Source organism: Macaca fascicularis, chromosome 3, assembly GCF_037993035.2.
Source record: "Macaca fascicularis isolate 582-1 chromosome 3, T2T-MFA8v1.1".
Taxonomy (NCBI): domain Eukaryota; kingdom Metazoa; phylum Chordata; class Mammalia; order Primates; family Cercopithecidae; genus Macaca; species Macaca fascicularis.
Window position 1 is genome coordinate 49,298,662 of NC_088377.1, and position 23,371 is coordinate 49,322,032.

The 23,371-nt window shown below is 52.3% G+C and overlaps 2 protein-coding genes across 8 annotated transcripts; both read left to right on the top strand.

Moving 5' to 3' along the window:
* The first annotated feature begins 3,936 nt into the window (after window positions 1-3,936).
* Window positions 3,937-5,326, top strand: POP7 (POP7 homolog, ribonuclease P/MRP subunit). 6 transcript variants are annotated; one of them, XM_015447168.3, is made up of 3 exons: window positions 3,937-4,221; window positions 4,313-4,415; window positions 4,636-5,326. In XM_015447168.3, the coding sequence occupies exon 3, from the start codon at window positions 4,646-4,648 to the stop codon at window positions 5,066-5,068; it is 423 nt and encodes a 140-aa protein (XP_015302654.1). In that variant the 5' UTR covers window positions 3,937-4,221; window positions 4,313-4,415; window positions 4,636-4,645; the 3' UTR covers window positions 5,069-5,326. The 6 variants fall into 6 exon arrangements, with proteins under 6 accessions (XP_015302654.1, XP_045245515.1, XP_005549308.1 ...); XM_045389580.2 differs by having other exon boundaries at window positions 4,337-4,415; XM_005549251.4 differs by having other exon boundaries at window positions 3,937-4,163.
* Window positions 5,327-19,711: 14,385 nt separating this feature from the next.
* Window positions 19,712-22,736, top strand: EPO (erythropoietin). 2 transcript variants are annotated; one of them, XM_045387355.3, is made up of 5 exons: window positions 19,712-19,945; window positions 20,522-20,667; window positions 20,926-21,012; window positions 21,597-21,776; window positions 21,908-22,736. In XM_045387355.3, exons 1-5 carry the CDS (start codon window positions 19,933-19,935, stop codon window positions 22,061-22,063), a joined length of 582 nt encoding a protein of 193 aa, XP_045243290.1. In that variant the 5' UTR covers window positions 19,712-19,932; the 3' UTR covers window positions 22,064-22,736.
* The last annotated feature ends 635 nt before the right edge of the window (window positions 22,737-23,371 follow it).

Below are 23,371 nucleotides of genomic sequence, written 5' to 3' on the forward strand. Positions count from 1 at the left end.
CTTCTTTTGCCTTTCCATATAAAGTTTAGAATAAACATCTATATTTAATACAAAAAAACATTGCTGGGATTTTTGTAGGAATTGCATTACGCCTATAGATCAATTTGGGTTTTTGTTGTTGTTGTTTGAGACAGAGGTCACTCTGTTGCCCAGGCTAGAGTGCAGTGGCGGGATCTCAGCTTACTGCAACCTCTGCCTCCGGGGTTCCAGCTAGTCTCCTGCCTCAGCCTCCCGAGTAGCTGGGATTACTACCAGGTGCACGCCACCACGCCCAGCTAATTTTGTATTTTTAGCAGAGATGGGGTTTCACCATGTTGGCCAGGCTGGTCTTGAAATCCTGACCTCAAGTGATCTGTCCGCCTTGGCCTCCAAAGTGCTGGGATTAAAGGCGTGAGGCACCACACTCGGCCCCTATGGATTAATTTGAAGAGAATTGGTATCTTTACTATAATATGTTGGATCTTCCAATTCAATCCTAATCTTGTGGTTAATGAAAGAATCTGAAGTAAAGGAAAGAACTATGGGATTGAAATGGGGTGCTGGGAGCAAATTTCTCTGGAATCTGAACTCTCTTTGACCTTTGATAAAATGGGGTTGGACTCCATCCTAGGGAAGTGAGAAGGGTCTGGGAGACATAAATATATGCCAACTCACCTGTGTAGGTTTACAGTTTACAACATTACCTGGGGTTTCACAACTCAACTGCAAGAAAGGAATTAGCATCCCCGTTGTTTTTAAACCAGTGTTTTCATATCCTTTATTCCCAAGTCAGTGTATTTGTCAGTTTGAATGTTACATGTATGATAAAACAGATTATGAAAAGTATACTTACGATGAGAACATTATTTTATATAACTGATCATTGAATATGCAACCTCTTGTAACAATAACTTAATGGACCCAACTCTACCTTCTGAATGGACAAATTTTATGATTCTCCTAAAACGTTTTGAGTTGGGTATAGTTTCTTGTTGCTTCTTCCTGTGACCCAAGGCTTAAAAATGAGGCTGGGCACAATGGCTCACGCCTCTCAACCCAGAGCTTTAGGAGACCAAGGCGGGAGGATCACTTGAGATCAGGAGTTTGAGACCAGCCTGGCCAACATGGTGAAACCCCATCTCTACTAAAAATACAAAAATTAGCCAGGCGTGATGGTGCATGCCTGTAATCCCAGCTACTCAGGAGGCTGAGGCAGGAGAATCACTTTAACCTGAGAGACAGAGGTTGCAGTGGGCTGAGATCACACCTCTGCACTCCAGCCTGGGCAACAGAGCGAGACTGTCTCAAAAAAAAAAAAAAAAAAAAAAAAAGAGGCCGGGCGCGGTGGCTCAAGCCTGTAATCCCAGCACTTTGGGAGGCCGAGACGGGTGGATCACGAGGTCAGGAGATCGAGACCATCCTGGCTAACACAGTGAAACCCCGTCTCTACTAAAAATACAAAAACTTAGCCGGGCGAGGTGGCAGGCGCCTGTAGTCCCAGCTACTCGGGAGGCTGAGGCAGGAGAATGGCGTGAACCCGGGAGGCGGAGCTTGCAGTGAGCTGAGATCCGGCCACTGCACTCCAGCCTGGGTGACAGAGCGAGACTCCGTCTCAAAAAAAAAAAAAAGAATGAATCTCTGGAAACTAGCAATTAGAGCCAGACCTCCCCAGGACCAAGGAGACAGGAGTCGGGGAAAAGGACACTACAGATGATGCCCACAGTCTCAAGCACTGTGGCATATGCTTGACTTCAGAGCATTCTGGCGCTCAAGGTCAAGTGTGGAGCCATCTATATATCCTGTCAACGCAAATGCCTGCAACCGCTACAATTAACAGGATATGGGAGAGAGGAGGCGCATCATGTGTGGAGGAATGAATCAGTCCCAACAATTATGTGAACATTTCGAAAATTTCAATACCAAGGATTAACTTCTAAAATACAACTTTACATACTGGCGCATGCCTGTAGTCCTAGCTATTCAGGTGGCTGGGGCAGGAGGATTGCTTGAGCCCAGGAGGTTGAGGCTGCAGTGAGCTATGATCACACCACTGCACTCCAGCCTGGGCAACAGACTGAGACCCTGTCTCAAAAAAAAAAAAAAAAAAAAGACAAGTTTAGGCTGAGCACAGTGGCTCACACCTGTAATCCCAGCACTTTGGGAGGCCAAGGTGGGAGGATCGCTTGAGCCCAGGAGTTTGAAACCAGCCTGGGCCACAAAGTGAGACTCCATCTCTACAAAAAAAATTAAAAAATTAGCTGTGCATTGTGGCACACACCTGTGGTCCCAGCTACACAGGAAGCTGACACAGGATGATGGCTTGAGCCCAGGAGTTCAGGGCTGCACTCAGCCATGTTCATGCCACTGCATTCCAGCCTGGGTGACAGAGGAGGACCCTGTCTCAAAAAAATGAAGTAAATTGGCCAGGTGCAGTGGCGTGTGCCTGTAATCCCAGCTACCCAGGAGGCTAAGGCACAAAAATCTCTTGAACCTGGTAGGCGGAAGTTGCAGTGAGCTGTGATCACACCATTGCACTTCAGCCTAGGCAACAGACTGAAACCCTGTCTTTAAAAAAAAATAAAAATAAAAGACAAGTTTAGGCTGAGTTAAGCCCAGTGGCTCACACCTGTAATCCCAGCACTTTGGGAGGCCAGGGTGGGAGGATCGCTTGAACTTAGGAGTTCAAAACGAGCCGGGGCCACAAAGTGAGACTCCATCTCTACAAAAAAATTTTTAAAACTCAGCTGTGCGTTGTGGCGCACACCTGTGGTCCCAGCTACACAGGAAGCTGACACAGGATGATCGCTTGAGCCCAGGAATTCAGGGCTGCAGTGAGCCGTGTTCACGCCACTGCACTCCAGCCTGGGTGACAGAGTAAGGCCCTGTCTCAAAAAAATTTAACAAATTGGCCAGGTGCTGTGGCGTGCGCCTGTAATCCCAGCTACTCAAGAGGCTGAGGCACAAGAATCGCTTGAACCTGGTAGGCAGAGGTTGCAGTGAGCTGAGATCACACCACTGCAGTCCAGCCTGGGCCACAAAGTGAGACCCTCTCTCAAAAATAAATAAATGCAAGTTTATAGTCAGAAGCTATACAGCTAGCCATTCACCAAAATGCATGTGCAATATGGTGGGGGAGCTGTTGTGAACATCCCCATTTGAATGCTGGGCAAACAGAGTAGTTCAAGGTCCCCAAAGGATGCAGCAGGTCCTACTAATTTCAGAAGGGAACTCTGTAGAAATCATCCAGTCTGGGCAGAGCCCCCACTCCACTGGCCTGGAGAGCCACGAATACGGCGCGCGTCCTCCCCACCTTGCCCACCAGGGGGCGACAAGTCCCTGTTAAGGGGTCGCGGGCCGCAGAGCTGGTGGGAAATGGTTGAGGGGCGTGTGTGGGTTAGCGTTCCTTGGGGACCCGTGAAGCCTGGGCTTAGGGCCCACAGCGTGGGTCCCCAGCACAGACAGGAGGCGGACAGCTTCCCGTGAACTGCAGGGGAGTCCCGGGACGCTGTCCTCCAGCGAGGTGGGGACCGGCTACGTCCCTCAGTTCCCCCCTCGGTCCTCGGGCCACAGGGACATTAGACTAGGGGGTCAGTTCTTCCAGCCCTGCTCAGGCCTCTTCTGACTAGAGGAGCTGCGACGAACGCGGAGTTCAGGCCTCTTGGCGACCGCGGTCTCCTGAACTCGACCCCCTCCCTGCTCCCATGGGGAAGAACCCCGCCCCTAGAACGGCCTCCCCTCCAGGTGTCTCCCCTACACTACCCCTCCGCCAGCCCTAAGGAGGCCGACCTTGCCCCTTCTAGCACCTCCCCTGCTTGGACCTGGTCCCCGCCCTCGGCCGCCCGCTAGTCCCCGAGGCGTACACGTGGTAGATCCCGTCAGTCCCGGAAGTCTCGCGTTACTCAAATGCCTCGCGCAGTCGCACTTGCCCTCAGGAAAGGGGCGGGGTGAACGGAAGCCGGGAAGGAGATTCGTGGTTCGCGGGGTGCGGGCGCGCGTGCGCACTCCGCAGCCCGTTCAGGACCGCGGCGCTGGCAGGGTGCCCACGAGCCGGCGGGTTGGTTGCGCCCCCATCCTTCTTTCCCTGGGACCTGGGGTCGCGGTTACTTGGGCTGGCCGGCGAACCCTTCAGTGACCTGGCGAGGAGCGGGCCTCGCGCGCCTGGAAGGCTCTGTGGAGCGAAGAGAGTGAGCACGGGAGGGGCGGCGGAGAGGCGCGAGGTTGGGGGAGACGCGGGATCTGGAGGTGGGTAGGAGGGGACGAGGGGCCGGAAGGAAACAGGGATGTCGAGTGTGTCCCCTCTCGGGTGCACCTTTTGTTTTTGTATTTGTTTCAGACAGCGGCTTACTCTGTTTACCAGGCTAGAGTGCAGTGGCGCGATCCCGGCTCACTGTAGCCTCGAACTCCCGATCTCAAGCGATCCTCCCGCCTCGGCCCGGGTAATTGAAAAAAATTTTCTTAAGACAGGGTCTTGCTGTGTTGCCCAGGCTGGTATCAAACACGCGGGTTCCAGTGATCCTCCCGCCTCGGCCTCCCAAAGTGCTGAGGTTACAGGCGTGAGCCACTGCTGGGCCAGGTGCACCCTTTGTACAGGAAAAGGGGTAGGAAAGGCTTCGAGGTCACTGTGATCCCTCTGATCTCGTCCCTTTCCCATGCCAGGGCACACAGCATGGCAGAAAACCGTGAGCCCCGAGGTACCGTGGAGGCTGAACTGGATCCGGTGGAGTACACCCTTAGGAAAAGGCTTCCTAACCGCCTTCCTCGGAGGCCCAATGACATTTATGTCAACATGAAGACTGACTTTAAGGCCCAGCTGGCACGCTGCCAGAAGCTGCTGGACGGAGGGGCCCGGGGTCAGAACGCGTGCTCTGAGATCTACATTCACGGCTTGGGCCTGGCCATCAACCGCGCCATCAACATCGCGCTGCAGCTGCAGGCGGGCAGCTTCGGGTCCTTGCAGGTGGCTGCCAATACCTCCACCGTGGAGCTTGTTGATGAGTTGGAGCCGGAGACTGATACACGGGAGCCACTGACTCGGATCCGCAACAACTCAGCCATCCACATCCGAGTCTTCAGGGTCACACCCAAGTAGTTGAAAAGACACTCTTCCACTTATCCCCTCCATGATGTGGCTGTTCGCATGCCGAGTACTGGACCTTGGACCAGAGCCATGTAAGAAAAGGCCTGTTCCCTGGAAGCCCAAAGTACTCTGCATTGAGGGGGGTGGTAATTGTTTCTTGGTGAGCCCAGTTAGTGGGTCTTCCTGAGTGAGTGTGTGTGTGTGTGTGTGTGTGTGATCTGTAACTATTGCCATATAAATAAAAAATCCTGTTGTACTAGTGTCCTGCCACCTCCACGGCCACTGACTCTTTCCTGTGTAAATTCTGTGTGTGCCTGAATAGGGATGGTAGGAAACGCTACAAGTATCTAGCTGAAAGGGGAACCCAAGTGTTTCTTGCCTCCATAGAGAACATAGATTATGCTATGCAGTGTAACAAAACAGTACAGTGCAGAAGCCCAGTCATCCCAATGTTTGTTTTAACGATTTTCATCTTCTAGTTGGGTGCAGTGGCTCCAGCTTGTAGTCCGAGCTACTGGTGGAGGCTGAGGCGGAAAGATCGCTTGAGCCTGGGAGTTTGAAGGTACAGTGAGTTATGATCGTGCCATCTGCACTCCAATCTAGATGACATACTGAGACCCTGTCTATGCAAAAAACACACTTTTTTTTTTTTTTCTGAGATGAAATTTTGCTCTGTCACCCAGGCTGGAATACAGTAGTGCCGTCTTGGCTCACTGCAAGGTCAGCCTCCTGGGTTCAAGTGATTCTCCTGCTTCATCCTCTGCAGTAGCTGGGATTACAGGTGAGCGCCACCACGCCCCACTAATTATTTTTGTATTTTTAGTGGAAACACCATGTTGGCCAGGATGTTCTCGAACTCCTGACCTCAAGTGATCTGCCCGCCTCGGCCTCCCAGATGCAAAAAATTTTTGAAAACTAAATGGGTGTAGTGGCTTGCACCTATAATCCCAGCTACCTCATTGGCTTAGGCAAGAAGATCGCTTGAGCCCAGGAGTTCGAGGCTGCAGTGAGCTGTGATCACCACATTACACTCCAGCCTGGGTGACAGAGCAAGACCGTATCTCAAAAAGAAAAAAAAAACGAAGCAAACTAAGACTTCAGGACCTTCTTAGTGTCAGGCTCCGTGGCAGGGAGTGACAATTGGCTTCATTTAATTCCTGGACCTGCAGGGCCTGCCGAGATGGCACCCGGGCTTTCAGGTCCAGAGCCCTTCAGACCCTTTTTCTTTTGTTTTTTTTTTGAGACAGTTTCACTCTGTCATCCAGGCTGGAGTGCAGTGGTGCGATCTCAGCTCACTGCAACCTCTGCCTCCTGGGTTCAAGGGATTCTTCTGCCTCAGCCTCCTAAGTAGCTGGGACTATAGGCGTGCACCACCATGCCCTGCAATTTTTTGTATTTTTAGTAGAGAAGGGGTTTCACCATGTCAGCCAGGCTGGTCTCAAACTTCTGACCTTGAGCATTCTGCCCGCCTTGGCCACCCAAAGTGCTGGGATTACAGGTATGAGCCATTGTGCTCAGCCTTCAGACCCTTCTCACTGGGCTGCTCCAGTGGCAAAGGGACCCCCCCCCCCCCACGTAATTACTGGGCACACAGGTAATACTTTCTGTTTGGATATTTGTGGGATGGCCTGATTTTTCACATTTATCAAACTAGAGTCAACTAAAGCAATGTTTATCAAAGCGGGTTGTGACCCATTTGTGGGTCACAGCTTCTTAAAAAAAAAAAAAGGCCAGGGGCAGTGGCTTACGCCTGTAATCCCAGCACTTTGGGAGACTGAGGTGGGCAGATCACAAGGTCCGGAGATCAAGACCATCCTGGCTAACACAGTGAAATCCTGTCTCTACTAAAAAATACAAAAAATTAGCCAGGCGTGGTGGCACATGCCTGCAGCCCCAGCTACTCTGGAGGCTGAGGCAGGAGAATCACTTGAACCAGGGAGGTGGAGGTTGCAGTGAGCTGAGATCGCGCCACTGCACTCCAGCCTGGGTGACAGAGCAAGACTCGTCTCAAAAAAAAAAAAAAAAACAAAAACGAAAAAAACAAAGCCGGGTGTGGTGGCTCACGCCTATACTCCCAACACTTTGGGAGGCTGAGGCAGGACCAGCCTAGGCAACATGGTGAAATCCCATCTCTACAAAAAATATAAAAAGTTATCTGGACATGGTGGCACAAACCTGTGGTCTCAACTACTTGGGAGGCTGAGGTGGGAGGATTACCTGAGCCCAGGAAGGGGAGGTTGCAGTGAGCTGAGATCATGCCAGTGCACTCCAGCCTGGGCGACTCAGCAAGACCTTGTCTAAAAAAAGGAAGGAAAAAGAAAAAACAACCCAAGTTTAAAAAAAAAAAAAGTGCAACTTAAATGGTGGTGTTTTATTGCAGATTTTTTTGTTTTTTTGAGGCGGTGTCTCTATCACCTAGGCTGGAGTTTAGTAGCACAATCTTGGCTCACTGTAACCTCTGCCTCCCAGGTTCAAGCGATTCTCCTGCCAGTAGCTGGAATTATAGGCACGCGCCACCACGCCCGGCTAATTTTTGTATTTTTAGTAGAGACGGAGTTTCATCATGTTGGCCAGGCTGGTCTCAAACTCCTGACCTCAGGTGATCCACCTGCCTCGGCCTCCCAAAATGCTGGGATTACAGGTGTGAGCCACTAGGCCTGACCAGCAGATTTTTCAGTTAGGCATGTGTATTATATATATGTGTAGTATAATAGGATGTACATTGTGTTTTTTACCGTTTGAGGTCATAAGCGTTTAAGAGCCTCTGATTTACAGGTTAGGAACAGAATTTCATTCTAATTCAACTGAAGGTAGTTTGATTTGGAGGTCTGAAGATCAGGCTTCTAATTCATCAAAATCCCTTCCTCTGGCATCCGCATATGAAATGGTCCCTACATTTAAGGAGCTCACCATCTAATTGGGAAGGTGGATACATAATTTTTTGTGAATGAGTAAGATGTATAAGACATAAAAGTAGCAATGATAAGGAAATGTGGAGATGGAAAGGGCTAATAACTTCCTGCTGGGACCCAAAATGGTTTCACTCACTTTCGATCTGGGTGTTGAAGGATAAATAGGAGTTTGCCGGGCAGAAAAGAGGGGAGACGGCATATTTGGCAGAGAGATCATAGTGGGGTGGGGAGATGGGTGGATTTGGCTGGGAATGGTGACTCATGCCTGTAATCCCAGCACTTTGGAAGGCCAAGGAGAGAAAATCGCTAGAGCTCAGGAGTTTGAGACCAGCCTGGGCAATAGAGTAAGACTTCGTCTCTATCAAAAATTTAAAAATTAACTTGGCTTGGTGGCATGCACCTGTGGTCCAGTTACTCAGGAGGCTGAGGTGGGAAGATTGCTTGAGCCCAGGAGGTTGACGCCACAGTTAGCTGTGACTGAGGGCTTGCGAAACAGCAAGAACCTGTCTCAAAAAACAGTGGGCAGGGAGGGGATTAATGAATAGGCAGCTACGTTCTGGGACTGGAGGGACTCGAGGTGGCTAGAAAGCAGGAGGTACTGGGAGACAGGGCTGCAGACATTTCCTTTTTTTTTTTTTTTTTTTTTTTTTTGAGACAATCTCTGTCACCAGGCTGGAGTGCAGTGGCGTGATCTTGGCTCACTGCAACCTCCGACTCTCTGGTTCAAGCGATTCTCTTGCCTCAGCCTCCTGAGTAGCTGGGATTACAGGTGTGCACCACCACACCCAGCTAATTTTTGTGTTTTTAGTAGAGACGCGGTTTCACCATGTTGGCCAGGATGGTCTCTATCTCCTTACCTCGTGATCCACCCGCCTACGGCCTCCCAAAGTGCTGGGATTACAGGCGTGAGCCACTGCACCCGGCTGGCTGCGGACATTTCTATCGGGCCACATCCCTTCCATCAGCCTGACCGCAAGGCTTCCTTGCCTGGGAGCCCCCCGGTAGCTGAGTGGGGAGCCAGCAGGAAGCTGGATGGAGCTGTGTCTCCCTGCACGTATGTGCTCCGGGCCTAAGCCCAGCAGAGGTGGTGGCAGGCAGCCTTTCCCATCTAGTTTGTTTTGGCAGTTCCCTCCTGCAGCCTATTTGTTGTTTCTACTCCATGTTTTCTCACTGCTTGCCAGTGGGGCTTCCCTCAGTGGCAGTTCTGCAGAAACAGACCTCCACATTGCCACTGAAGGAAGAGCGGGGCCTGGGGCTCACTCTTTTGTGTGTGGGGGGCCCTGAGCCAGGTTCCTGTATCTACTGGAGTCCATGCAGGGCAGGTGGGGTAGGGAACTCTGCCTGCAGGCCCGTCTATAGGGAGGCTGGCTCCAGTCTCCGTTCTCCTCCTACTGTCTCTCCAAAGTGACTTCCATCAAAGCTCGGGAGGCCAGGAACAGTGAGTCATGTCTGTAATCCCAGCACTTTGGGAGGCCAAGGCAGGCGGATCACCTGAGGTTAGGAGTTCAAGACCAGCCTGGCCAACATGGTAAAACCCCATCTCTACTAAAAATACAAAATTAGCTGGGTGTGGTGGCAGACACCTGTAATCCGAGCTACTCAGGAGGCTGAGGCAGGAGAATTGCTTGAACCTGGGAGGCGGAGGTTGCAGTGAGCCAAGATCGTGCCATTGCACTCCAGCCTGGGCGACAGAGCAAGACTCAGTCTCAAAAAAAAAAAAAAAAGCTTGAAAAACAGGGGAGAGGGGTAAGGAGATGGAGGCAGAAGGTGTGTGCAAATGCAGTGCCCTGCCCTCCTTTTTACATTTTATTTTTTTAATTTATTTATGTTAGAGACAGGGTCTCACTCTGTAGTCTAGGCTGGAGTACAATGGTACGATCATAGCTCACTGCAACCTCGAACTTCTAGGCTCAAGCAATCCTCCTGCCTCAGCCTCCCAAGCAGTTAGGACTACAGGCAAAAAAAAAAAAAAAAAAAAAAAAAGTAAGAGCTACTATTGTTTTCTTTGTTTGTTTATCTGTTTGTTTTGAGATGGAGTTGCGCTCTTGTTGCCCAGGCTGGAGTGCGATGGCATGATCTCGGCTCACTGCAACCTCCACCTCCCGGGTTCAAGTGATTCTCCTGCCTCAGCCTCCTGAGTGGCTGGGATTACAGGCATGTGCCACTAAGCCTGGCTACTTTTTGCATTTTTAGTAGAGACGGGGTTTCACCATGTTTGCCAGGCTGGTCTCGAACTCCTGACCTCAGGTGATCCGCCAGCCTCAGCCTCCCAAAGTTCTGAGATTACAGGCATGAGCCACCGCACCCAGCCAAGAGCTAGTATTTAGTATGAAGCCATTTTGCTAAGAAATAGTTTTACGCTTCTTAATAGGAATGGGGAGAAGTGAAGGAAGGCAATTTTGTGTGTGTTTAATTCTCAAGTCTGAGTTATTAGTCTCTGCCAGACTCAGTTGTCACTCGCGTAGCAGGGAAGGGGACAGGGCCTTGAAATATTAAGTGGTTTAGTCAGGCTGATGATCCTGCTAGAGAGGCCCAGCACTTTGTCCCAGGTGAGTTTCTGGTGCTTGGTCAGGAGTTGGGGGGAAAAATGGTGTTTCACAAACCCTCAAACCACGAGAGAGGTTGGACAAGAATGTGTCAATTGTAGTTCCTTAGGAAACAGAGGTCCAACTGCACAGAGATTTGGAATGAGGTAAAGGTCATCCTACCAGAAGGAAGCCTGTGAAAATGGCCACTTAAGTTCCCATCTTCCTAATGAGATTATGGGCGTTTTTCAGTTTGTGTGTTTGAGTTTAGCGCTGTTTTCTAATTTTGGTCACGTATTGTTTTTGTAATGAGCAAAAGTTCATTACAAAAGTTGTTTTTTTTTTTTTTGAGATGAAGTCTGGCTCTGTCGCCCAGGCTGGAGTCCAGTGGCACAATCTCTGCTCACTGCAACCTCCGCCTCCTGGGTTCAAGCAATTCTTCTGCCTCAGCCTCCTGAGTAGCTGGGATTACAGGTGTATGCCACCATGCCCAGCTAATTTTTGTATTTTTAGTAGAGACGGGGTTTCACCATATTGGCCAGACTGGTCTCGAACTCCTGACCTTGTGATCCGCCTGTCTCAGCCTCCCAAAGTGCTGGGATTACAAGCGTGAGCCACCGTGCCTGGCCTACAAAAGTTTTATGAAGCCTATTCCTGACTGATCCTTTGTTCTCTAAGTAAGTTGATCAGGCAGTTATCAAACTGATGAGGGGCCAGGCAAGGTGGCTCATGCCTATAATCTCAGCACTTTGGAAAGCTGAGGTGGGAGGATCATTTGAGGCTAGGAGTTCGAGACCAGCCGGGGCAACACAGTGAGACCCTGGCTCTATAAAAAATAAGCAAGTTATTTTTTATAGAGTTATATTTTATAGAGTTATATTTTTTATATAAAAAATAAAGAAGTTAACCAGGCGTGCCGGTGCATGCCTGGTGTCACAGCTACTTGGGAGGCTGAGGAAGGATGATCATTTGAACCTAGGAGGTCGAGGTTGCAGTAAGCTATGATTATGCCACTGCACTCGAACCTGGGGAACTGAGGAAGATCCATCTCTAAATAAGTAAAAGTAAAGCTGATGAGATACCTCAAGAAGTTATTTTATTGCCCAATCCAGTAACTAATAAATATCTGATGAATGAATGGGTCAGTGGATACATGGATGGTGCAGAGGAGAATGGCTTGCTGTCTCCTGTATAACAAGCCTGTGCTCCCTTAAGAAAAGGCAACCATCTTGTCACTTGAAGTATGCAAACAGAGGGTGGACTTTCGCCCTCACAGGACCTGCTAGATTCCTTCCAACTCAGTCTATTAGTCTTGTTTGCTATTAGACAAATATACTTCCCTGAAAAGGGAAAAATTATTTACTGGTTGATGAACTAAGACATGAGCAGAAGAGCTTACATAGGCCAGGCACAGTGGCTCACGCCTGTAATCCCAGCACTTCGGGAGGCTGAGGTGGGTGGATCACCTGAGGTCAGGAGCTTGAGACCAGCCTGACCAATGTGGTGAAACCCCATCTCTACTAAAAAAATACAAAATTAGCCGGGTGTGGTGGTGCACGCCTGTAATCCTGGCTATTTGGGAGGCTGAGGCAGGAAAGTTGCTTGAACCCAGAAGGTGGAGGTTGCAGTGAGCCAAGATCGCGCCATTGCACTCCAGCCTGGGTGACAGAGCAAAACTCTATCTCAAAAATAAATAAATAAATAAATTACCAGGCATGGTGGCTCACGTCTGTAATCCCAGCACTTTGGGAGACTGAGGCAGGTGGATCACCTGAGGTGGGGAGATCGAGACTGTCCGGGCTAACACGATGAAACCCTGTCTCTACTAAAAATACAAAAAATTAGCTGGGCATGGTGGCACATGCCTGTAATTCCAGCTACTTGGGAGGCTGGGGCAGGAGAATCACTTGAACCCAGGAGATAGAGGTTGTGGTGAGCCAAGATCGCACTACTGCACTACAGCCTGGGCAATAAGAGTGAAACTCCATCTAAAAAAAAATTAATTAATTAATTAAATTAAAAATATATATAGACACCCAGAGACACCTCCCTCCACCCCACTATTCTGATGACACTTCTTCAGTAAGTTGCATGGTAGGGGCAGCTATAATATAATACCCAAGGTAAAGTGCCATGAATCTGTCCCTGGCTCCCCAGAGAAACAGGAGACGATGCTGGAGAAGGCTAAGGAATACACTGGACATTTGGTCTCCAGGTCTCCCAAGAAAGGACAATAGGAGAAATGATAAAGTGGGGAGTAGGGCAATAACAGCTAGTGTTTATCGATTACCATGTGCCAGGAGTTCCATAATCCCACCACAGCTGTGGGAGGCAATCACTATCATTTCTTTTTTTTTTTTGAGACGGAGTCTCACTCTGTCGCCCGGGCTGGAGTGCAGTGGCCGGATCTCAGCTCACTGCAAGCTCTGCCTCCCGGGTTTACGCCATTCTCCTGCCTCAGCCTCCTGAGTAGCTGGGACTACAGGCGCCCGCCACCTCGCCCGGCTAGTTTTTTGTATTTTTTTAGTAGAGACGGGGTTTCACCGGGTTAGCCAGGATGGTGTCGATCTCCTGACCTCGACACCATCTCCTGACCCCATCTCGGCCTCCCAAAGTGCTGGGATTACAGGCTTGAGCCACCGCGCCTGGCCAATCACTGTGATTTCTACCTCCCCACTCTGCGAAGAAGGCTCAGAGATAAAGTCATCTGCCCAAGTTAGGCGCCTGGCAAGTCAGTGGCAGAATTCAGGCCACCAGGCCGGGCGCAGTGGCTCAGGCCTGTAATCCCAGCACTTTGTGAGGCCGAGGCAGGCGGATCACAAGGTCAGGAGTTCGAGACCAGCCTGACCAACATGGTGAAACCCAGTCTCTACTAAAGATACAAAAATTAGCCCGGCGTGGTGGCGTGTGCCTGTAATCCCAGCTACTCAGGAGGCTGAGGCAGGAGAATCACTTGAACCCGGGAGGCGGAGGTTGCAGTGAGCCGAGATCACTCCACTGCCTGCACTCCAGCCTAGGCAACAGAGGAAGACTCCAAAAGAAAGAGAATTCAGATCACCAATCCAAGCACTCCTGGTCACCAGACAACCAACCCCTTGAAGCCACCAGGCCACAGATCTGTTTGCTGAGAACAGAAACCTGGATGTCTGGTTCTATCAACGATTTCCTGACGAAGCAAGTAGCCCTTGCCTCATGGTCTCCAAACTGACTTGGCAAAGGATTTTCCTTTGGTTCTCCAGCAGGAATCCCTTCTTCAGCATTCTTTTTTTAATTTTTTTAAGAAAGACAGGGTGTTGTTCTTTCGCCCAGGCTGGAGTGCAGTGGTGCGATCATAGCTAACTGTAGCCTCCAACTCCTGGGCTCAAGCAATCCTCCAGCCTCAGACTCCCAAGTAGCTGGGACTATAGCCATGTGCCAGCATGCCTGATGAATTTTCTCTACAGTAGCTAGGACTACAGGCATGTGCCAGCATACCTGACGAATTTTCTGTAGAGACAGGGTCTTCCTATGTTTCCCAGGCTGGTCTGAAACTCCTGGGCTCAAGGGATCCTCCCTCCTTGGCCTCCCAAAGTGCTGGGATTCCAGGCGTGAGCTACCACGCCTGGGCCTCCAACATTCTTGCTTCCTTCATAGTTCCCCAAAGGCCACCCAACAAGGTCCCCAGCCACCTCCCCTCCTAGCACAGAAGGTCTTCTGGGCCTCTGGCTGAACTCGAGCTGAGCTGAGAAGCCACTGCTTGGAAATAAGGAGGGAAAGAGAAGCCAGGAGGCCCCCCCTCCCAAGTCTGACTCCAGGCAGCTGGGACTCCGTGCTGCCTGGGGGTCTGGGACAGCTCAGGGGGGCTGTAAATTTGCTTCTGCTCGGATTTCCGATCCGAATCCGCTGCCAGGAGGAATCCGTGGAGCACGGCCTGCTTCCACGCCCGCCATCCTCCTGTCACAACTGGCCCTTTTCAAACCCTGCCTTAGTGGCTGCCTAGTCAGGAAGTGCATGGAAGCTTCTCACGCCCCAGGATCCCAGGGAGCTGGGTTGACCGGGGGATAGCTCAGTGCCCCCTCTAGGCTGGGCCCTTCTCTGAGCATGTACTGGAGGGACCACATAATGCAATCCACACATGGGTGGTGACCACAGAAAAGGGACATGCTGGATGCTTGGTAGACACAAAATTGCATCAGAACTTCCATACGCAGCCCTTCGCTCTCTTCAATGGCCAGGGCACCTGCACTACATGACTCCAGCTGCTACCATTCCCATCAGAGTCTCTATGGACGCCCCTGGGAGTTGTGAAGTGCTCAACTTTGATGGCTGTCCATGGCAGCCCTGCCAGTGAGATGCCTAAGACATGTACATAAATGACGGCAGTGCCAGGGAAGGAGACGATTTCCTGCTGGGAGATCAGGAAAGGCTTCATGGAGGAGGCGATGCACAGATTTGGGCTTTAAAGAAAAGGGGGAGATGATGTGGGAGGGTAATCCAGGAGGAGCCAAGGGCAGGAAGGCACAAACCATCTCCTGTGGTGGAGGGAGTGGGAGTGAGCAAAGCGGGAGAACAGGCTGGAATGTGAAGTGGATGGTGGACCTTGGAGGGTCTCAGTTCTGAGGCAATAGGAAGCCGTGGCAGGTTCCTGTTCAGGGAATTGGCACAAATGAGGCTGACGCTCTGCAGTGGTCCTGGGCCTGGGGGTCAGCATCATGTTAGAAGAGCAGGCAGATGGTGAGGGTGGGGGGCACTGGGCAGAGGGATGGTGGGCATTGGACTGGGAGCCCCACGGAGCTTCTTGTTTTCTTCCTGTTCCTCAAGGACAGATGAATGGACCCTGCATTGCATAGTATCCAAGAGGCTCTGGGCTCCAAACCAGCCTCTCCCCTCTTAGCAGAATTACTATGGCTTCAAGCTGGGTGCGGTGGCACACGCCTGCAATCCCGGCACTTTGGGAGGCCGAGGTGGGCAGATCACTTGAGGTTAGGAGTCCGAGACCAGCCTGGCCAACATGGCAAAACCCCATCTCTACTGAAAATACAAAAATTACCAGGCGTGGTGGCACATGCCTGTGATCTCAGCTACTCCAGAGGCTGAGGCAGGAGAATCGCTTGAACCCGGGATGTGGAGGTTGCAGTGAGCTGAGATCGTGGCACCACTGCACTCCAACCTGGGCAATAAAGTGAGACTCCATCTCAAAAAGAGAATTACTGGCCGGGCGCGGTGGCTCAAGCCTGTAATCCCAGCACTTTGGGAGGCCGAGATGGGTGGATCACTAGGTCAGGAGATCGAGACCATCCTGGCTAACAGGGTGAAACCCCGTCTCTACTAAAAAATACAAAAAGCTAGCCGGGCAACGTGGTGGGCGCCTGTAGTCCCAGCTACTCGGGAGGCTGAGGCAGGAGAATGGCGTAAACCCGGGAGGCGGAGCTTGCAGTGAGCTGAGATCCGGCCACTGCACTCCAGCCCGGGGACAGAGCGAGACTCCGTCTCAAAAAAAAAAAAAAAAAAAAAAGAGAATTACTATGGCTTCGGATTGGGTATGGGATGGACCAAGATCCTGTCCTCTCTCCCAAGCTGCAAATCACAGCTCTCTCTCCAAAAGCCCCAAGGGACAAGTCAGTCACCACTCCTATCCAGCAGGCTCCAGCATTTAGAGGCTGGTGCCCCTGGCCCATCTCCTGCTCCTCCTCTACTGCAGACAAGGATGTAGGGACCCCTGAGAAGCTGTGTGAGGGGACGGGCAGGTCCCACAGCCCAAAAGGCTCCTCCTTCTCTAGCTGCATCCACCCCACCCATCTGTCTCCGGCCCCCTCTCTATGGTTAGGTCAGGGCATTGACGCAGGAGTCAGGGTCCTGGGAGAGCAGAGGCTGGGGAAGGGGAGCAGCCAAGATAGAACGCACGTGCACCCATGTGTGGACGTGAGTGTGCATGTGCACGTCCCAGGACTCTGGAATGGAGCAGAACCAGTTGCCAAGTGGGGCTGGGGGAGCCTGGACAGCAGGTTTGGGAAGGTTCAAGGTGAGCAGAAGATGCAGGGGAGCAGGGTCTGAGGGAATCAGGCCAGCCAGAAGCATACCAGCCTCTGTCTCCTGACCCCCAGCCATCCATCTTGCCAAACCACTCATTTTTTTTTTAAGACAGGGTTTCTTTCTGTTGCTCAGTCTAGAGTGCAGTGGCGTGATCATAGCTTACTGCAGCCTCGACCTCCTGGGCTCAAGAGATCCTCTGACTTCAGCCTCCTGAGTAGCTGAGACTACAGATGTGCACCACTATGCCCAGCTAATTAAAAGAAAAAAAAAAAATTATAGACACGGGATCTCACTACGTTGCCCAGGCTGGTCTCAAACTCCTGACCTCAGGCAATCCTCCTGCCTCAGCCTCCCAAAATGTTGGGATTACAGGTGTGAGCCACCACACTTGGCCCAAACCCCCCTCCCATCAAGCTGTTCACCTCACCACACCCTCATGGTCCCTCACCCCCAACAGGTCTTTTTTCAAGTCACTTTCTCAGCCTGGTGTCTCTGACTACCTTATTTTAGATACCCCTGCCCGTGCCTTTTCTCCTTAGTTCTTCCAGCTGTTTGAAATTCTCTATCTTTTCTTCCTTTCTTTTTTTTCTTTTTCTTTTGAGACAGGGTCTCACTATGTTGCCCAGGCTGGAGTGCAGTGGCAAAACCACAGCTCGCTGCAGCCTCAACTTCCTGGGCTCAAGTGATCCTCCCACCTCAGCCTCCCAAGTAGATAGGACTATAGGCACACGCCACCAAGCCCAGCTAATTTTTGTAATTTTTTTTTGCAAAGATGGGGTTTCGCCATGTTGCCCAGGCTGGTCAAGTGATCCTCCTGCCTTGGCCTCCCAAAGTGCTGGGATTACAGGTATGAGTCACTTCCCCCAGACGAAATCTTCTATCTTGTACTCATTTTTGTATTCATCATCGGCAACCCTACTAGAATGTCAGCTCCACCAGGGCAGGCATTCCTGGCTGTATCATTCACTGCTCTATCCCCAGGTCCTTGGCCACGGGTAGGTAGGAAATCCATAAATATCTTTTGAATGAATGAGTGAATGTTTCCCACTCTTTCCAAACAAAATCCAAATTCTTCAGAGAGGCATTCAAGGTCATAGACAGCCTGACTCCTCCCTAAGCAGCACCCTGACCTCATCTTCCACCTCTCTCTCCTCCACCCTCCCTTCTGCACACCTGACTTTCCATTCACTTTGCTGAATCAACAATCCCCCACCCACCTCATACCTCTTCCCATAGATGCCCTAACCCCCTTCGAGGCTGAGGTCATTGTCATCTCCTCCCTCAAATCTTCCTTGATTTCTCCCAGCTAGCGGTGAGTTCTCCCTCTTCCAAACTCTTACAGCTCAGATCTGCACATTCCAGTCTTTTTTTGTTTTTGAGACAGGGTCTCACTCTGTCGCCCAGGTTGCGGGGCAGTGGTGTGATCATGGCTCATTGCAGCCTCAATCTCCTGGGCTCAGGTGATCCTCCTGCCTTAGCCTCCTGCATATTTGGGACTACAGGCGTGAGCCACCACACCTGGCTAATTTTCTTTTTTCTTTTTTTAGAGACGCGGTCTTGCTATGTTGTCCAGGCTGGTCTCGAACTCCTGGGCTCAAAGGATTTTCCTGCCTTGGTCTCCCAATGTGCTGGGATTACAGGTGTGAGCTGTGTCGCCTGGCACTTTCCTGTCTTTTTTTTTTTTTTTTTTTTTTGAGACAGAGCCTTGTTCTGTCGCCCAGGCTGGAGTGCAGTGGCACAATATCGGCTCACTGCAACCTCCGCCTCCTGGGTTCACGCCATTCTCCTGCTTCAGTCTCCCGAGTAGCTGGGACTATAGGCGCTTGCCACTACGCCCGGCTAATTTTTTGTATTCTTTAGTAGAGACGGGGTTTCACTGTGTTAACCAGGATGGCCTCGATCTGCTGACCTCGTGATCCACCCGCCTCGGCCTCCCAAAGTACTGGAATTACAGGCATGAGCCACCGCACCCGGCCACTTTCCTGTCTTTTATGAAACCTAAGTGGGGTAGGCTGGTAGTTTCACCACACCCATTTGACAGATGAGGACATTGAGGGCTCAAGGACGAGGCCACTTTCTAAGGTGTGAGAGGTCAGTTAGTCTTGGTCTCCTGCTCTGGGAATCTCACCCATCTGGCTCAGGGCTTTCAGAAGCCATAAAACCTTAGCTGTAAATCCCAGCCCCCATCACTCTTGGTGTTAGCTGTATTTCAGCGTTCTTAAGAACTCGGCCATGCAGCCTAGCTAACCTACACCACAGGTCAAATAAACAGATGTCAAGGTGCATGTGTAGCCTGCACAATGGACTGTGTGCTCTGTGCACTAAAAGTTAAGTGTCTGGGGTGGGGGCTGGGTGCGGTGGCTCACGCCTGTAATCCCAACACTTTGAGAGGCCGAAGAGGGCTGATCACCTGAGATCAGGAGTTCAAGACCAGCATGGGCAACATGGCAAAACCCCATCTCTACTAAAAATACAAAACATAGCCGGGTGTAAAGGTGCGCCTGTAGTCCCAGCTACTCCGGAGGCTGAGGCAGGATAATTGCTTGAATCCAGGAGGCAGAGTTGTAGTGAGTGGAGATGGCACCACTGCACTGCCTGGGCAACAGAGGGAGGCTACGCCTCAAGAAAAATAAAAACAAAAAAAAACTTAAGTGTCTGGGTTTGCAGAGTCCTAGACAGTGAGGAATGGGGTAGGGAGGAAGAACCCCAAATTTCTTGCCCTATTTGCCCCCATCAAATTCCTCAACATGGTTAACATTGTTTCTAGAACATGTCCTGGGATTGTGGGAAGGGAGACCACCCATTTGCCCGTCCCTGAAGCTTCTGGGCTTCCGGACCCAGGTACTTCGCGGGAACCCAGCAACCCAGGCATCTCTGAGTCTCCGCCCAAGACCGGGATGCCCCCCAGGGGAGGTGTCCAGGAGCCCAGCCTTTCCCAGATAGCACGCTCCGCCCGTCCCGAGGGTGCGCACCCGGCTGCACTCCCCTCCCGGGACCCAGGGCCCGGGAGCAGGCCCCATGACCAGCACGGGCCGTCTGCAGCAGCCCCGCTCACGCCCCAGCGAGCCTCAACCCAGGCGTCCTGCCCCCTGCTCTGACCCCGGGTGGCCCCTACCCTTGGCGACCCCTCACGCACACAGCCTCTCCCCCACCCCCACCCGCGCACGCACACATGCAGATAACAGCCCCGACCCCCGGCCGGAGCCGCAGAGTCCCTGGGCCACCCCGGTCGCTCGCTGCGTGCGTCCCGGAGCCGGACCGGGGCCACCGCGCCGGCTCTGCTCCGATCCCGCGCCCCCTGGACAGCCGCCCTCTCCTCCAGGCCCGTGGGGCTGGCCCTGCCCCGCTGAACTTCCCGGGATGAGGACTCCCGGTGTGGTCACCGGGCGCGCCCTAGGTCGCTGAGGGACCCCGGCCAGGCGCGGAGATGGGGGTGCACGGTGAGTACTCGCGGGCTGGGCGCTCCCGCCCACCCGGGTCCCTGTTTGAGCGGGGATTTAGCGCCCGGGCTATTAGCCGGGAGGTGGCCGGGTTCAAGGACCGGCGACTTGTCAAGGACCCCGGAAGGGGGAGGGGGTGGGGCAGCCTCCACGTGCCAGCGGGGACTTGGGGGAGTCCTTGGGGATGGCAAAAACCTGACCTGTGACGGGAACACAGTTTGGGAGTGGAGGGGAAGAAGGTTTGGGGGGTTCTGCTGTGCCAGTGGAGAGCAAGCTGATAAGCTGATAACCTGGGGGCTGGAGCCACCACGTATCTGCCGTATCTGCCCGAGGGAAAGCCTCTGTCACACCAGGATTGAAGTTTGGCCGGAGAAGTGGATGCTGGTAGCTGGGGGTAGGGTGTGCACACCGCAGCAGGATTGAATGAAGGCCAGGGAGACAGCACCTGAGTGCTTGCATGGTTGGGGACAGTAAGGACGAGCTGGGACAGAGGCGTGGGGATGAAGGAAGCTGTCCTCCCACAGCCACCCTTCTCCTTCCTCCCCGCCTGACTCTCAGCCTGACTCTGTCTTCTAGAATGTCCTGCCTGGCTGTGGCTTCTCCTGTCTCTGCTGTCGCTCCCTCTGGGCCTCCCAGTCCCGGGCGCCCCACCACGCCTCATCTGTGACAGCCGAGTCCTGGAGAGGTACCTCTTGGAGGCCAAGGAGGCCGAGAATGTCACGGTGAGACCCCTTTCCCAGCACTTTCCACAGAACTCACACTCAGGGCTTCAGGGAACTCCTCCCAGATCCAGGAACCTGGCACTTGGTTTGGGGTGGAGGTGGGAAGCTAGGTACTGCCCCCCTACATAAGAACAAGTCTGGTGGCCCCAAACCATACCTGGAAACTAGGCAAAGAGCAAAGCCAGCGGGTCCTGTGGCCTGTGGGCCAGGGTTAGAGCCCTCAGGGACCCTTAAGTCCCCGGGCTGTGTGCATTTCAGATGGGCTGTTCCGAAAGCTGCAGCTTGAATGAGAATATCACCGTCCCAGACACCAAAGTTAACTTCTATGCCTGGAAGAGGATGGAGGTGAGTTCCTTTTTTTTTTTTTTTTCCCTTTCTTTTGGAGAATCTCATTTTGCGAGCCTGATAAGATGGAAGGGAGAATGATGGAGGGAAAGGTAAAATGGAGCAGCAGAGATGAGGCTGCATGGGCGCAGAGGCTCACATCTGTAATCCCAGGGTTTTGAGAGGCCGAGATGGGAGAATTGCTTGAGCCCTGGAGTTTCAGACCGACCTGGGCAGCATAGTGAGATCCCCCATGTCTACAAACATTTAAAAAAATTAGTCAGGAGAGGTGGTGCATGGTGGTAATCCCAGATACTCGGGAGGCTGAAGCGGGAGGATCACTTGAGCCCAGGAATTTGAGGCTGCAGGGAGCTGTGATCACACTACTTCACTACAGCCTCAGTGATGGAGTGAGGCCCTGTCTCAAAAAAGAAAAGAAAAAAGAAAAGTAATGAGGGCTGTATGGAATACGTTCATTCATTCATTCATTTATTCAAGTCTTATTGCATACTTTCTGTTTGCTCAGCTTGGTGCTTGGGGCTGCTGAGGGGCAGGAGGGAGAGGGTGGCGTGGGTCAGCTGACTCCCAGAGTCCACTCCCTGTAGGTCGGGCAGCAGGCTGTAGAAGTCTGGCAGGGCCTGGCCCTGCTCTCAGAAGCTGTCCTGCGGGGCCAGGCTGTGTTGGCCAACTCTTCCCAGCCTTTCGAGCCCCTGCAGCTGCACATGGATAAAGCCATCAGTGGCCTTCGCAGCATCACCACTCTGCTTCGGGCGCTGGGAGCCCAGGTGAGTAGGAGCGGACACTTCTGCTTGCCCTTTCTGTAAGAAGGGGAGAAGGGTCTTGCTAAGGAGTACAGGAATTGTCCGTATTCCTTCCCGTTCTGCGGTACTGCAGTGACCTGTTTTCTCCTTGGCAGCAGGAAGCCATCTCCCTCCCAGATGCGGCCTCGGCTGCTCCACTCCGAACCATCACTGCTGACACTTTCTGCAAACTCTTCCGAGTCTACTCCAATTTCCTCCGGGGAAAGCTGAAGCTGTACACGGGGGAGGCCTGCAGGAGAGGGGACAGATGACCAGGTGCGTCCAGCTGGGCACATCCACCACCTCCCTCACCAACACTGCCTGTGCCACACCCTCCCTCACCACTCCCGAACCCCATCGAGGGGCTCTCAGCTAAGCGCCAGCCTGTCCCATGGACACTCCAGTGCCAGCAATGACATCTCAGGGGCCAGAGGAACTGTCCAGAGCACAACTCTGAGATCTAAGGATGTCGCAGGGCCAACTTGAGGGCCCAGAGCAGGAAGCATTCAGAGAGCAGCTTTAAACTCAGGAGCAGAGACAATGCTGGGAAAACACCTGAGCTCACTCGGCCACCTGCAAAATTTGATGCCAGGACACGCTTTGGAGGCAATTTACCTGTTTTTGCACCTACCATCAGGGACAGGATGACCTGGAGAACTTAGGTGGCAAGCTGTGACTTCTCCAGGCCTCACGGGCACTCCCTTGGTGGCAAGAGCCCCCTTGACACTGAGAGAATATTTTGCAATCTGCAGCAGGAAAAATTACGGACAGGTTTTGGAGGTTGGAGGGTACTTGACAGGTGTGTGGGGAAGCAGGGCGGTAGGGGTGGAGCTGGGATGCGAGTGAGAACCGTGAAGACAGGATGGGGGCTGGCCTCTGGTTCTCGTGGGGTCCAAGCTTTGTGTATTCTTCAATCTCACTGGCAAGAACTGAAACCACAGATATGACTCTTGGCTTTTCTGTTTTCCGGGAACCTCCAAATCCCCTGGCTCTGTCCCACTCCTGGCAGCAGTGCAGCAGGTCCAGGTCCGGGAAACGAGGGGTGGAGGGGGCTGGGCTCTACGTGCTGTCTCACACAGCCTGTCTGACCTCTTGACCCTACTGGGCCTGAGGCCACAAGCTCTGCCTACGCTGGTCAATAAGGTGGCTCCATTCAAGGCCTCACCGCAGTGAGGCAGCTGCCAACCCTGCCCAGGGCAAGCCTGCGGTGCACTGAGATTGTCATCAAGGAGAGGGAGCCCAGAGGATGGGTCCCTTTGGGGGTTTTGGGGGCTGATAACAGCTGCCAACCCTGGTCACTGGCCCTTGTTAATTTCTGCCTCTTCTTTAGTCTTTTCGGCTGATGCCACACTCCCAGCATCAGCCTTCCGCCTCAATGCACACCCCTGCTAAGCCCAGCTGCCTCCTTTACTCACTTGGAGACTGTCACCATGAATGCTGTCCTCTGAAATTCACAAAAGGGGCGGTACATACAGGTGCGGTTGGAGCCACCTCTATAGATAGCATCTGCTCAGGGACAAGGGTCACTCTAGGTGGTTCATTTATATATTTGTGATTTTGTTTGTTTGTTTTTAGAGACA